General features: G+C 55.9%; 1 protein-coding gene across 1 annotated transcript in view; it reads left to right on the top strand.

Annotated features, from left to right (window-relative positions):
• LOC128841843 (putative protein TPRXL) overlaps positions 1-13,271 on the top strand; it is a 33,858-nt gene that overhangs the window by 14,189 nt on the left and 6,398 nt on the right. The window contains exons 2-4 of the mRNA XM_054037315.1: positions 7,757-8,218; positions 9,867-10,175; positions 10,393-10,559. Coding sequence (XP_053893290.1) covers positions 7,757-8,218; positions 9,867-10,175; positions 10,393-10,559 — 938 coding nt within the window. The remainder of the gene's footprint in view (positions 1-7,756; positions 8,219-9,866; positions 10,176-10,392; positions 10,560-13,271) is intronic.

Genomic DNA, 13,271 nt, shown 5'->3' with positions numbered 1-13,271 from the left:
TGGACTCCTTGATCATCTTCTGATGGAGAAGGCGGTGAAACCCTGCACCTGCTGGACACAGCCCCCAGCTGCCAGCATCTGCTATCTGCCTACCAGGGACTGGTCCAGCATTCTCTGCCAGCATCTCTGCACCCTCATCCTCAGTCCAGTACTCCCCCCTGCAAACCCTCCCCAGGAGCCCCTGCCTTGTCGGTACCGGCCCCCACTTCCACAGCTCCTCCCCCAGACCGGGGTAGAGCTCCAAGTGGAAGGAGAAGCAGAGTTCGGGGAAGGGGGGGGGGAAGAAGAGGCAGAGACTTTCTGCACACGCCCCGTCTCCTTAATGCCAGCCGCTGATGCTCACAAACTCCTCCAGCACAGCTGCTGCCCGAGGGTGAACTTACTTCTCTTGATGCTGAGTGATGGGGTTTCCGCAGAGCCGTATTCCCATCTGTGCTACAGTGTAGGGGCTGGGGCTGTCCTGCGGGGCTCATGGGCGGGGAGCTAGCAGTGATTCCTAGGTTAGGCAGGGGAGCGAGGACCTCCAGAAAGCACTGGATAGTCCTTTAATGACCACTGAATATTGGCCTGGGTAGCCAGGAGCCTATCAAGAGTGGAAGGTGGGGCGGGGGAGGGGAGACAAATTGCAGTTGGTCTAAGACTCGGAAGGGACTCAGTGCACGTGCTGCCTCCCCCTGCTGAAACCCTCCAGACCTAAACACCTCGCTGCTGCAGAGAAGAGAGGGCACATGCAGCCTTCGCCGCAAGGCTGCCAATTCAAATCCAGCCCAGGTCAGCAGTGCCTGACAGCTTTCCCCCAGATCAGGAGCTGGTGGGCAGGCATCCCGTCTAACAACCCATCTCAATTGGCTTCCTGGGCAGAATCAGAAGAAGTGCCCCAGAGTGAATGGGTCAAGGAGATTGACCTCCTCACGCCTGGGCTTCCCAGGGCAGGGTTGAGGGGGAGCATAGAGGTCCCTGGCCCTGCCATTGTATGTGCTGTATCTGCTCGGTGGATAAAGAGGGGACAAGCGAGCACCTTTCCCCAGCAGTGATTCCAGTGGGAAGAACAAGAGACAGATGCACTCAGACTGCTCTATACTGAAGGTCCCATAAACCCATCAGACTAGTTAAGGCCGTGCCAGTCAGTCACCTGCCCCCTGTGTAACAGATACGCATCAGAGTCCCTCTGACCCTTGCTGTGCGTTTGATCCATTGGGGTTTGACCAGGCGGTTGCTGCTTTATTGACTGGAGCTGGAAATATCTGCAGGAGCTGCTGTTGAGATTTCCTCCTGGTCCCTGACCTTTGGAGGAAGATCCAAGTCCGTTGTCCGTCACTTAGGGAGCTGGGAGGGCACAGGCCTTGCTCGGGGTTGAAGGGTCATATGGAGCTGCTAAGTGCTTGTCAGCAGAATGCTGGGCGTCCTGAGAGTCTAGGACAGTGGTTGGGGTTAAATATAAACCTGGTCCCTGCAGGCTGGAACCAGCTGTGCCTCCCACGCAGCTCAATCTCACGGGGGAACAAAGGACCCTGCTACCTCGGTCGTCTCAGCTGGGGAAAGGAGCCTGGGTTCAGGCCCAGCTGCTGCTGGCCACGCCCTAGTTTAATTCAGAGAGTGGCGCTTCCAGCTTTGGACCTGGCTGATGAATTGCTTCCGAAAGGGAGCCGGGGGGGGCTCCTGGCTGGGATTCCAAGAGACAAGGCACATGGAATTGGGGGGTTCTGGTTCCTCGGGCAGACGGGAGGGCGTCTGTCCCTGTGTGAGGGGAACCCTGCTTGTCTCTGGAATGGCCTTGCAGACCTTGGCTCCGAGCGGGAGGCTGCCTGTGCCGGGAGATGGGGGGTGAAACCCGCTTTACATTGGACTCTCCAGGAAAGCGCAGGCACAAAGCAGAAGCCTTCGGGACAAGGCCCAGCAGCAGCTCTGCTCGCGCCCCTGGTGCAGACGTCTCCAGCCTCACCGAGGAGGCAATTTAGATCTGGAGCTGGTTACAGATTCTTATTTATTCATAAACCCCTCAATCGCTTAGCCTGGCACACTGCAGCCGGATTGCTGGGGCACGGCTGTGAAGTCTGAGCTAAGCCTTTGCAGCTCACGCTCAACTGGCTTCCTTCTTCTGTACTATGGCACATTTATAGTGTATTAGCCTCAGAGCTGGTGTCAGCTCAGGTTAACACTGGAGATCTAGTATTGTAACAGCATTGCATCACAGAGCCGTCTGCAATACCTAGATGGCTCTCGGCCTTAGCAGATAGTCCTCTCCTCTCACCGTGGAGTAGGCTGCATCTCCCACCAGTGTCTGCAACGGGGTGCATTTCCCCCCTCAAATGGTTACAACCCTCCTCCTCTAGGACTCCCCTTGGTCAGGAAACTCTATCCCCTCTGGTTCCCCAGCCGGAGGTCATTGCAAGGAGCTGCATCTTTGCTTGTGTTGGTGCTCTTTGCCTTTCCTGAAGTGCCGGTTTCCTCGAAGGGAGAGGCTGAATCCAGTAGTTAGAGAAAAGTGCTGAATCTTTGGGTAGGAAAAGGGCTCTACAACACATTTGGTATTCAACAGGAAATAGTTGACTGGTCATCATTAGGTTTCAGAGTTAATATCCAGTGAGATGAGTGGGGCAGCTGTTATGCCGCTGAGCTGTTGCTCCAAACTGATCAGAGGCGGTTTTTAAAAGTGATCACATTACAGACAGAAATGTCGTAGTGTTGCGTGTCGTAGGTGGGTGCAGTCCCAGAGCACTGCCTCAGGGTCTGGAATGGTCCTGCAGGCACTCTGCCTCAGTTTCCCCTGGAATTCTGAGAATAAGCCACTTATACCCACCTACATCCAGACTACAATATTCCCCCTGCCTTGGGACTGTTTTATTCAGATTAACCAGCTTCTCTCTCTCCCCCCAGAGCTCCCTTTTAGGGATGTCTACACTGCAATGTAAGCCCAGAGTTTGAACTCAGGTTCAAGCCTAACCCCCCTTCTGTCTACACACAAATCACTCTAACCCAGGGCTCGGATACAGGGTCCCAGGACCCCATGGGGTTGGAGGGTCTGAGCCTGTCAAGCTGGGACCCAGGGCTCAAGCCCTATTGCTTTGCAGTGTAGATGCAGCCCCAGTGGACTCATGTTCTGGGAGTCTGCCAAGAGTATCCCACAGGCTGATTTTTCTTTGTCCTCTGGACAGTCAGATTTGGTGGACAGTCAAGTTTTCACTTACTGCACCATGAACAAAGGGCTAGAGTGGCCACATCTTGGAAGGGTGCTAGGAAGTCTGGGATGTGGGACTCAGCCCACATAGTGCAGTGTAGATGCTAGAGCCCTAGGTTAACAAACTCAGGGTCTGCTGCCTCAAGTTATTGCTAGCCCTGGGCTTACACTGCAGTGTAGACATACATACCTGTAGATTCAAGGTTTCACAGCCCTCCTTCTTGGGTTTCTTGGGTCTGTGCAGTTCCAAGTTTAGGCTTGAAATTAGACGAAGGTTTCTAACCATCAGAGGGGTGAAGTTCTGGAACAGCCTTCCGAGGGAAACAGTGGGGGCGAAAGACCTCTCTGGCTTTAAGATTAAGCTTGATAAGTTTATGGAGGGGATGGTTTGATGGGACAAAGTGATTTTAGTCAATAGGTCAATAACGTGCCATCGCTGGTAATTAGTAACAATGGTCAATGATGGGATATTAAAAGTTACTACTGAGAACATTTTCCGGAGGGTCTGGCTAGAGAATCTTGCCCGCATGCTCGGGGTTCAGCTGATCGCCATATTTGGGGTCGGGAAGGAATTTTCCTGCAGGGTAGATTGGCAGAGGCCCTGGAGGTTTTTCGCCTTCCTCCGCAGCATGGGGCAGGGGTCGCTTGCTGGAGGATTCTCTGCGACTTGAAGTCTTTAAATCATGATTTGGGGACTTCAACAGCTGAGTCAAGGGAGAGAATTATTCCAGGAGTGGGTGGGTCAGCTTTTGTGGCCTGCATCATGCGGGAGGTCAGACTAGATGATCATAATGGTCCCTTCTGACCTTAAAGTCTATGAGTTCCGGTCCTGGCCCTTCCTGTCCTGTAGACTCTCCCCTCAGGTGCTAGCGGAGTTCTTCCTCGTGGTCTCAGGAGTTTCTTCCCTGGCTTAGCTTGGAGACTCCTTTTCTGAGTCACCCACTCAGTCAGATAGTCAGGCTCTTGACACTCTCCAGGTGGGTTTAATAACCCCACCCCTGTTTGTGCTGGCTGGGAGAGAGGGGAGCCTTGCCCTTACGGGAACAGTGGTCTGGGATAGCCCTGTACCTTCCTTCTCCCAGATGCTAACTGCCCCCAGGACCATCTTCCAATAAACTACCTCCTCTGGCCTTAATGGCCACAGCATCCCGTTAAAGGGTGAAGGCCGCGCTTTGCTCAGGCAACTATGAGCTGGCTGTAACCACGTACTGGTTAGGAGCAGGAGTGAGTGTTTTGCTGTCGGTGGTGCAGAGCCTCTCCTGTAGCTCCGGGCCCGGCGGTCTGCTTCTTGGAGCAGACAGCTCGGAGTTCTGCTCTAGCTGCTCATGTGACGTTCCGAGTAGCCTCGGTGTGCACCACAGGGACAGCTGAACAGATCAGCGGCTCCAGCTACGCACAGCTTCTTTGAATCCCTTCAAGTGCCCCCTTACGTGCTGCTTCCCTGTACCATGCCCTCTAAACCACAGCTCCAAGGAGCCCCTCAAAGACGGTTGCACTAAGATCCCTGCGGGCTTCACACCTCAGTGGTCTTGCTGGGGCAGCAAGAAGAGACAAAGCCCAGCCCATCTCACCCAGTCCCCCCTGCTAGTTCCATATGCCCCCTCTCCCCTGCAGGAGGGAGGCCCACAGGCAGAGCTCCTGAAGGGAGGCGAGAACCCCTCCGGGTGGGTGTGTGTGGGTGTGTGATCTGCTCCCTCAGCCCAGCCAGGTAGACTCTGTAGGCCCTGTCTCCTGGGTACAGCACAACCCCCAGCAGTGAGAGGAGGGCCCTGCCCGCCGTGGGAGTGGGCAGGGGGTACACAGGGACAGATGAAGGGGTTTCCTGTACCCAGGGGTCTGTTGCACCGTGAGCCAGCAGAGACCAGCTCCCCCAAGCAATATAAATCGCCTAGAGCTCCCACAGCCCAGCAGCAGCTAAAACCCAAAGGCTGTTAGCCTAGACAAGCCCCTACCTGCACCCCCAACACCCCCTGACTCCCAGGAGCTCAGTCAGCCTCCGGGGCCAACTTCCCTACAGCGGGCTGAAAGGAAGGGAGAGGAGCTGGTATTTCAAGGGCCCCCAGCTCCTCCCCTTTCCCAGCATGCTTTGCCATGGAAAGCGCGAGAGTCAGGCCGTCCCTTTCCCTACTCCGAGAGGGCCTCAGCCAGCCTCCCGTGGCTCCGCACCATGCCCTGACTCCCTCCACCCGTCCGCTCTGAGCACCTCCGCCTCTCCCTGGAACCAGCGCACCCCAGCCTAGCACTGGGGAACTCAGCCCCCGGGCCCGGGAGCTCAGCGCTTCCTCAGCACGCAGCTTCGCGCCTTCCCGTGGGAGGCAGGGCTAGTCCGCCCAGCAGCGGCAATGAGGGTTGGGCAGTGGCGCAGCCAGCACCTGAGAGGCGGGAGGTCGTGGGTTAACCCCGCACCCTGCTTTGGTCCAGGCTGGATCTCTGAAGCTTGGACTCTAGGGGCACTTTGCTCTTCTGGCCTCCAGCTGGGAGCCTGCCCTGTCCTTGGAAAGGCAAAGCCGATCCTCCCCCCTCGGCTCCCCCTTCTCCAGCTAGCCGGCTGGGTGAGCGTCTGCACGCATCTCTGAGCAACTTCCGAAATTGTGAGCCTGGGGCAGTGCTGGCCCCCCAGCCCCTCTCCTCTCACACCCCCTCCTCCTGCCCCCATACAAGTACTGCCTGTTTATAGTGCTTGTGAGTAGGGCAGGGTAGCGGTAGGCACACAACGCTTCGGACCCACTGTCTTAGACCGTCCCACAGCGCGAGCTTAGCGGGTCCATCTGCCAGTCCCTAAGCCCCTACTTATGCCGGTGTATTTTTCAACCCTGTTATTACTAGATCTTAGTCCTCTGCTGTATATTTCCCTTCAGATATTTATAGGGCTTTCACAATCCCATAAATACCATTTCCTTTAGCCTGTATAAATTTAGCTCCATCAGCCTCTCCCTTCTAAGGCCTCAGCTTGGTGCTTATTGTTGGACACACACACTCTCTTTCTCTCTCTCTCCTCTCTTTCATGTCTTCTTAACATGCAATGTCCTTGCTGCGTCACCAAGAGAGCCCAACACGATGCTGGCAGCGTTTCTCCACAGTGTTCCTTGGGAGCCAGATTTGTAAGGGAGACACGATGGGGGCGGGTTAAGCTCTTGAAACCAGCCTAAGCCGGACTGATGCAAATTGCAGCGAGTTTTACCTACACTAGGGGTTTGTACTGGTGCCAGGCCGCTGATGGCTGGAATCAGGGCAAGACCTACGTGAGTGTAACTGACACCGTCTGGCCTCTCACTGTGTGTGGTGCACCACTTGGGCTCCCCGCTGTGGCCGCAATACTGCAAATACGTAGGTGCAGTTGGCATCAGTGGTATTATTAGGGTGACCAGATAGAAAGTGTGACAAATCAGGATGGGGGTGGGGGGTAATAGGAGCCTATATAAGAAAACGCACCATATATCGGGACTGTCCCTATAAAATCGGGACATCTGGTCACCCTAGGCATTATATATGTGCTTAAAGTTAAGAGCATGAGTAAGTACTTGCAGTATTTTCAGAGTCACTGCTGTCCAGGATGTTGTCCCCCCTTTTGTAGGTATGGGGTGCATTCCTTGTTGCTAGATGTACAATTTTGCATTTGGCTGTATTAAAACACATTGTGTTTTCACAGACTAGCTTACTGAGTCATCCAGATTCCTCTGTATGACTGCCCTGTCCTTCTCATTATTGGCCATTCGCCAGTCTTTGTGCCATCTGCATATTTTATCAACAGTGATTTTATATTTACTTCCAAATCATTGATGAAAATATTGAATAGCATGAGGCCTAGTGCCCTGCAGAACCCCACTATAAACACCCCCATTCCATGATGGTTCCCCAGTGACAGCTGCTTTTTAAGATCTGTCAGTCAGCTCTCAGTCCATTTAACATGCATTTTGATATTGCAGAGTGCTAATATTTTAATCAGAGTGACAGGATACTGAATTAAGTGCAGTACAAAATGTATTTATTACATCTACACGGTTGTCTTTATCAACCAAATGTATAATCTCATCAAAGTGAAATCAGATTTGTTTTGACAAGACCTGTTTTCCATAAAACCATGTTGAATGGCATTAATTATATTCTCATTAGTTATTTATTGAATCCTGCATCAACTTTTCCATTATTTTGCCCAGGATAGATATCAGGCTAACCAACGTACAGTAAACAGGTTCGTCCTGCTTGCCCTTTTTGAATACAATATTGGCCCAATATTAGCATTCTTCCAGTCCTGAAATTTCCCTTCTAGGTGTGGAGAGGTTCCAGAGTCACGTCCATCCTGCACAGTGCGATAGGAGCGGGAGGTTTGACGGTGGAGCTGATTTGGCTCCAGCTGATCAGGCATCCTGCCTTCGGTAGAGACCAGCGCCTGCTGCTCCAGAGGCAGGCTTGCTGCCCGGACCCCTTCTCTGGTCCCTATTATTTGTGTGATGCTGTATGCCAACTGGGGATTGGTTCCTGCCCTCCTTCCCTAGCCCACCTACACCCTGGGTCCCCTATCTGATGTGGCATGGACATCGCCCCTTTCAGCGTTTCTTTCTTTCTTTCCTGCACTAGGAGATGGGCAGGAGACCCTGACTGACCAGGCGGTGTCACCAGCTCAGCCCAGCCCCGGGCCAGGCTCACTTCCACTCAGTGAGGCTGGTGGCTTCAGCCCAGAGGCAACCGCCCCTCCTGTGACTCACGCCGATAAGGACGGGGCGGCCATGCACCCCAGTTTTAGCAGCCCCCGCGCTGTCGAGCTGGATGAGTCCATCCCACCCGATCCCAACGCAACCACCACCAACAGCGTCAGGCTGCCGACTCCTGCCCCAGCCGTCTCAGCGGATGCTACGACGGGGCTTCGGAATAAGAACCTGTCGGCCAACAGCAGCTCGGAGCTCCCCCCTCCTGCTCTGGCTGCCAACACCACAGATGCAAACCAGCCTGGCCAAAATGGAACAGAGCCCTCCAGCCCCACGGGGCCGACTGGCGCCGCGACTGTGACTCCAACGCATCAGCCACCAAAGGACGCGCTGGGTGAGGCTTCTCGCTACCCCGCCGCTCACCCGTGCGTAAGGGGCACCTTCTCCCACAGCACACCCAGCCTGGGGACTTAGGGCCTGGCCCCGTGCGGTGCTGAGTGCCTTTCTGCTCTCATTGACTTTGCCTGGAGATGGGGGCACTCAGCACCTCACAGGATTGGGCCCTTGGTAAGTGAAAGGGGGATCCTGAGACTAGGGCAAGTGGGAAAGGTTTGCGGCAGCTGCTGGTTCCTCTTCCATATGCAGATAGGGAAGCTGCTCCCTGGCTTTTACCACAGCAGCCAGCTGTCCTGGGAGGGGGAGAGTTATAAAGGCCCTTACATCTTTCCTCAAAAGTACAACCAATTAACCCTTTCCTTCCTAGGTACACGCACACTCACCCAGGGGCCGCATGCTGCTCTCCTTTATACCCGCGTCGATCCAGAGCAGCTCTCGTGAGGTCACACCAGTATAAGTGAGAGCAGTACGTGGCCCGGCTGGGATCTGGGGCTGGCAGCTTGCACGAGCAACCCCTAACTTCTGTAGCATGGGATAGATAGAAGCTACCCCCGCCCCCCATCATCAACCAGAAACTGTGAGGAAAATCCCAGCATGCAGTGCGGCTAGGTAGCTCTGAGCAGGGCGCATTGCATGCTGGGATCCTTAATGGCAGCAGGTCACAGCTGCCAGCGTAATCTCTCTTCTCTGGCCGGACGACGTTTCCAGAGAGGCTATTGCTGGCGATTCTAGGCCTCGTGTTAAAGGGCAGGGTGGCCAAGGGTGACCTGGTCTGCCACACTGCCCTAAAATCCCATTGGATGGCATGGGGACTCTCACTGACTTGGTTTTCTGGGCATTGCTGCAGATTAGAGAGGGGTTCTCAGCTCAGAGACCTGTTCCCCTCAACACGCCCGGGCTCTGAAGGGGGCTCTCTGGCTCTGGCAGGTTGTGAAATACTTACTGACTTGGTGATTAATCTGTATGGCATGTGTCACGGAGAGTGGTAGGCAGGCTCCCCTGAGGGCAGCGCCCCGGCTGTCCTGTCTCGTGTCGTTTATTCCTGACCAACAGTCCTGTCGCCCTTTTCAGTGCCATAGCTGTCAGGCACGTCCACAGGCTGCTGGGGATCCCTGCTCTTCCTTCTGGGGCGTTGTCGTGGGGATTCCTCTGCTAGGAGATGAGCACCATTTGGTGGCCACCTGGAGGTGATGGGACGTAGCCATGGAGAGGTGGGGGGAGGACAAGACAGGGTGAATGGCCTTTTCAGACTCTCTCAACCTCCAGAAGAAGTAAATGTTCAGTGGTGCTAAAAAATCTTCTTCGATAGGGGAATCAGCCTGCTAGCCTGAAAGGCTTGAGATGCCCTCCCAAGCCTTGCCCACGTCCCACCCCGCTCTGTTCTCCGGCACAGAGCCAGGGCTCCAGTTGGTGGCCTTCTGAACAGCTCGACCAGAACAGAAGGGGGCTCAGGGCCTCTCCACTGCCTCCCTGAGGATCCCAGGGGGAACCTGGAGCAGAGAGCGCTCTGGGCTCATGCCAGGAGCTGGGCATGTCCCCTAGGTGCCAGCAGCGCCGCCTGCCACCCATTCCAGGCCATGCAGGGTGGGGATGGGCAGACTCAGGATTTCGCCTTGTAGATAACTGCCTCTTTTTCTTCTGTGCAGCAACAACGGGCAGCTCCCCGCTGGAGCCTTCTGCATTCAGCACTTTGGGGCCCACAACAGGGAACCCTGAACCCACCCCACAAACAGCCCAGGAGAATGCCACAGAGGAGAGCACCACAGGGCCCACTACCGTCCCTGCTGCCATGACAACAGGGAGCACACCTGCAACTACCACCCCCAGCACCACCACGGTAACCCCCAGAGCTTCCTCCACCAACAGGGCAGCCACAACAGCCATAGGGCAGTCATCAGCCGATCCCGTGCATGAGAAGGCTTCTGTGTTGGATGTGGGAGACGACGATGGTCAAGGTAAATGCTCTCGAGACCCCAGTGCTCCAATCTCTGCTCTCCCTAACTGGTTATTGAGAGCGCAGCAAGTGCAGGGGCATGGGAGAGGCATTTGACCTGTGGGTTTGAGCTGGGGGAGCCCTTGTGGTGCTGTAGGGCAGAGTCCAGAGGGAGACTGGGATTGGCTGCTCCAGCCCCGGGACCTTACCCTCTCGGTACCGTCTTCTCGTCCCTGCAGACCTGCCCAGCTCTGCTGTTGCCGGCGCGATGGGGGCTGACCCCCTGGTGATCGGTGTCATCTCCATGTTCGTCGTCATGGTGGGGATCCTGGCCCTGGTGGGCTTCCTGAGATACCGGCAGCACCACAGCCGGATGGAGTTCCGGCGCCTGCAGGACCTGCCCATGGTGAGCAACGCCCCCGCCCTGCCCAGGGTCCTTGTGCCTTGAGCTCCTGGCTGGCTCCCAGCTGTGTGGCCAGGCCACGCTGCAGCTCCCCTTTAGCCGTGCTAGCAGCGACGGCGACAAGCTGCACAGAGGGAATTCGGCTCATTCCTCATGCCAGTGACTGGGAGGGGAGCGGGGCTTGGGGGGGTGGGTCTGGAGAGCCTCCTCCAAGGTTCATTGCCAGGATGTCAGGTGACGAGAGATTTAGTGACAGGATCCACCTTGCCAGCCCTGTTCCAGAAGACAGACGGACAGTGTGAAGGCAGCCTGACATCCAGAGTCAGTATTCTTCCTCACTCCTGCCCTGGTGTGTTATGCAGTGTTCCTGGGTGGCTGTTAAACAGCTGCTATGTCCCCCCAGAGGAGGTTGCATTTCCATGGTGGGTGAAGCGATCACTCTATGGACGCTTTGAGAGACAAAGTTCTTCTTCGAGTAGATGCAGCCATGTATTCCAGTCAGGTGTGTGCGCGCCCAGCACACGGGAGCCAGAGAAATTCGCCTAGGAGTACCCAGAGGGGGCAGTGTGCATGCTTCATGGCCACAGCCCCTCCCCTGGCTACATGAAGCAGCGCTGCCCTGAGCCACCCTCAGTTCCTTCTTATCACCCCTGGGCTGGAGTCAGAGCTTAAGGGTCTTAACCTCCCACTATCTCAGCGAGAGTAGTTTTTCCCTCTGATAGCTAGAGAGATAGTACCCTTTGTGTTAGTTGTATTTGTTTGTTTTCCTCGAGGATGCCCTCACCAGGGTTTAAACGTTGTCCTTCGCGTGGGGGAGCGATCCCCACACACGGTGCTTGCTCTGCCTTGGCGAGGCCCACCTTAAAGAGCGTTGTGCGATCTGCACGTCGTTCAGGGGATAGGCTCAAGTGGCTTGGGACCTTCGCCTGACGCAGCGCCTGCTTCGGTCCCGAGGCGCGCGTCGGGTTGGAGATCGCCCGTGGACTCAGAGTGCTGCCGCTTCACGTTCCCGAGCTGTTGCCTCCCCGAAGAAGCGGAGGAGCCCTTCCCTGTCGCCTCTGCCAAGGAAAAGGTTGCATAATACCACTCCGGACTGCTCCAGATCTCGGGGTGACTCTTCTGCCTCCCCCAGGAAAAGCGTGGGCTGGCACGGAGTAGGTACCGGCCTGTGGGATGGCGCGAGTACTGCTAACCCTTCTGAGTAGGGAGCTTAGAAACCCTGTACCGTTGACTCCCGTTCTGGACCCCGGGTGTCTGAGTCTGGCACCAATGAGGAAGATGCCAGTACCAACTGTTTCCAGGTCAGCGGCATACCAGGCAGCTACAGACCTCCTTTGCCTTTTGGTCCTGATCTCTTCTTTGGTCCAGGACTGTTGTCTACAGTCCGGTCGGTCGACTGAACAAGCCACTGAACCCTCAGGTCTGTCTGCACCGCACCCCAGCGTGCAGAGCTAGTACCGGAATTGGTATAGGGGACCTCGGAGTGGGATTCTGCTCGGCACCACCGCAGTCGGCCCAGCAAATGCTTCCATGGCGCCTTTCACCGCCCTCGACATCGGTACCATCAAACACTCCCGTGCTGCTGCTGCTGACTTTGGGATTGACACTGCTTCCGGCACCAGCATGCTCGGTGCCGACAGTACCGCTTCCATGGGCAACGCCGCTTCCTGCCTCGTTCTGGGCAATGGACGAGTCGGTTACTCACTTCTTCTGGTCTCGCTCCACGCTTATCCCCGGGATCCCGAGGCTCCCCAACCTCCGAGTCAGAGCTGTCATCCTCCTGCGCTCCATCCCCTGACCAGCATGGGGGACCGCTGACAGACCATTATGGGTACCAGGATTGGCGTTCTTCTCTGGCTCGGTGTCTGCTGGCTAACAATGCCTTATCCGTGCCAGTGGCCTCCATGGAATCTGTGGGACACTCTTCCTTTGCGGAGGTCCCACTCTGTCTTGCTTGAAGGCGAAATCACTGGCCAGGTCTGCAGTGGTGACTGTTGGTCCGCTGCAGGCCCAAGCACTGGTGTAACCTCCATAGTCATCCCATCCGGGTCCGTAAGCCCTTTAACAGGGTCCAGCTTTGGTCAGTTGAGGGCCTCGTCTCCGTGTCCGGACGATGCTGTGCTGCCTCGCTCATCCTTGCCTTCGATACCAGAGGATTTTAAGGTGTGCCAAGACCTTTTGTGGCATGTAGCTGCTTCCCGCAGTATCCAAGTGGAGTTCTTGCGAGAGAACACCCACAAATTGGTGGACATCCTGCAGCCGTCTGCCCCTGGGAGAGTCACCCTCCCGATCAGTGATACCCTCCTTGAATCGGCTAAGCATGCCAGCTTCTGTATTGCCGGTGGCTAAGCAGAATTTGGGCATTGCCCCAATGTCCAGTAATCCATTGAGGATTTGGCCTTCGACAGCCAAACACTGTTCTTGGACAAAACTGACAAGATGCTGCGCTCCTTCAGGGACTCCAGGCCTCCCCTGCAGTCTTTGGGGGCCGACTATGCAGAGACGTGCAACAGCAGCAGCAGACTTTCACTCCTCCGAGGCACTGGGGCTACCCCAGAAAGGAGCATAGTTCCCACAGGAGGAAGCAGTCAGGCTCAGGGTTCAGCCCGTCCACATGCCCTCTCTGGAACGCTGGAACTTCCAGTGGTTGCTCCTCCCTCATCTCCCCACTTTGGGGACAGGCTGGCCCACTTTCATAATGCTTGGGGCTCGATT

Source organism: Malaclemys terrapin, chromosome 8, assembly GCF_027887155.1.
Source record: "Malaclemys terrapin pileata isolate rMalTer1 chromosome 8, rMalTer1.hap1, whole genome shotgun sequence".
Taxonomy (NCBI): domain Eukaryota; kingdom Metazoa; phylum Chordata; order Testudines; family Emydidae; genus Malaclemys; species Malaclemys terrapin.
Note: the sequence above shows the minus strand (reverse complement) of the source record. Positions and strands in the feature narration are given on the sequence as shown.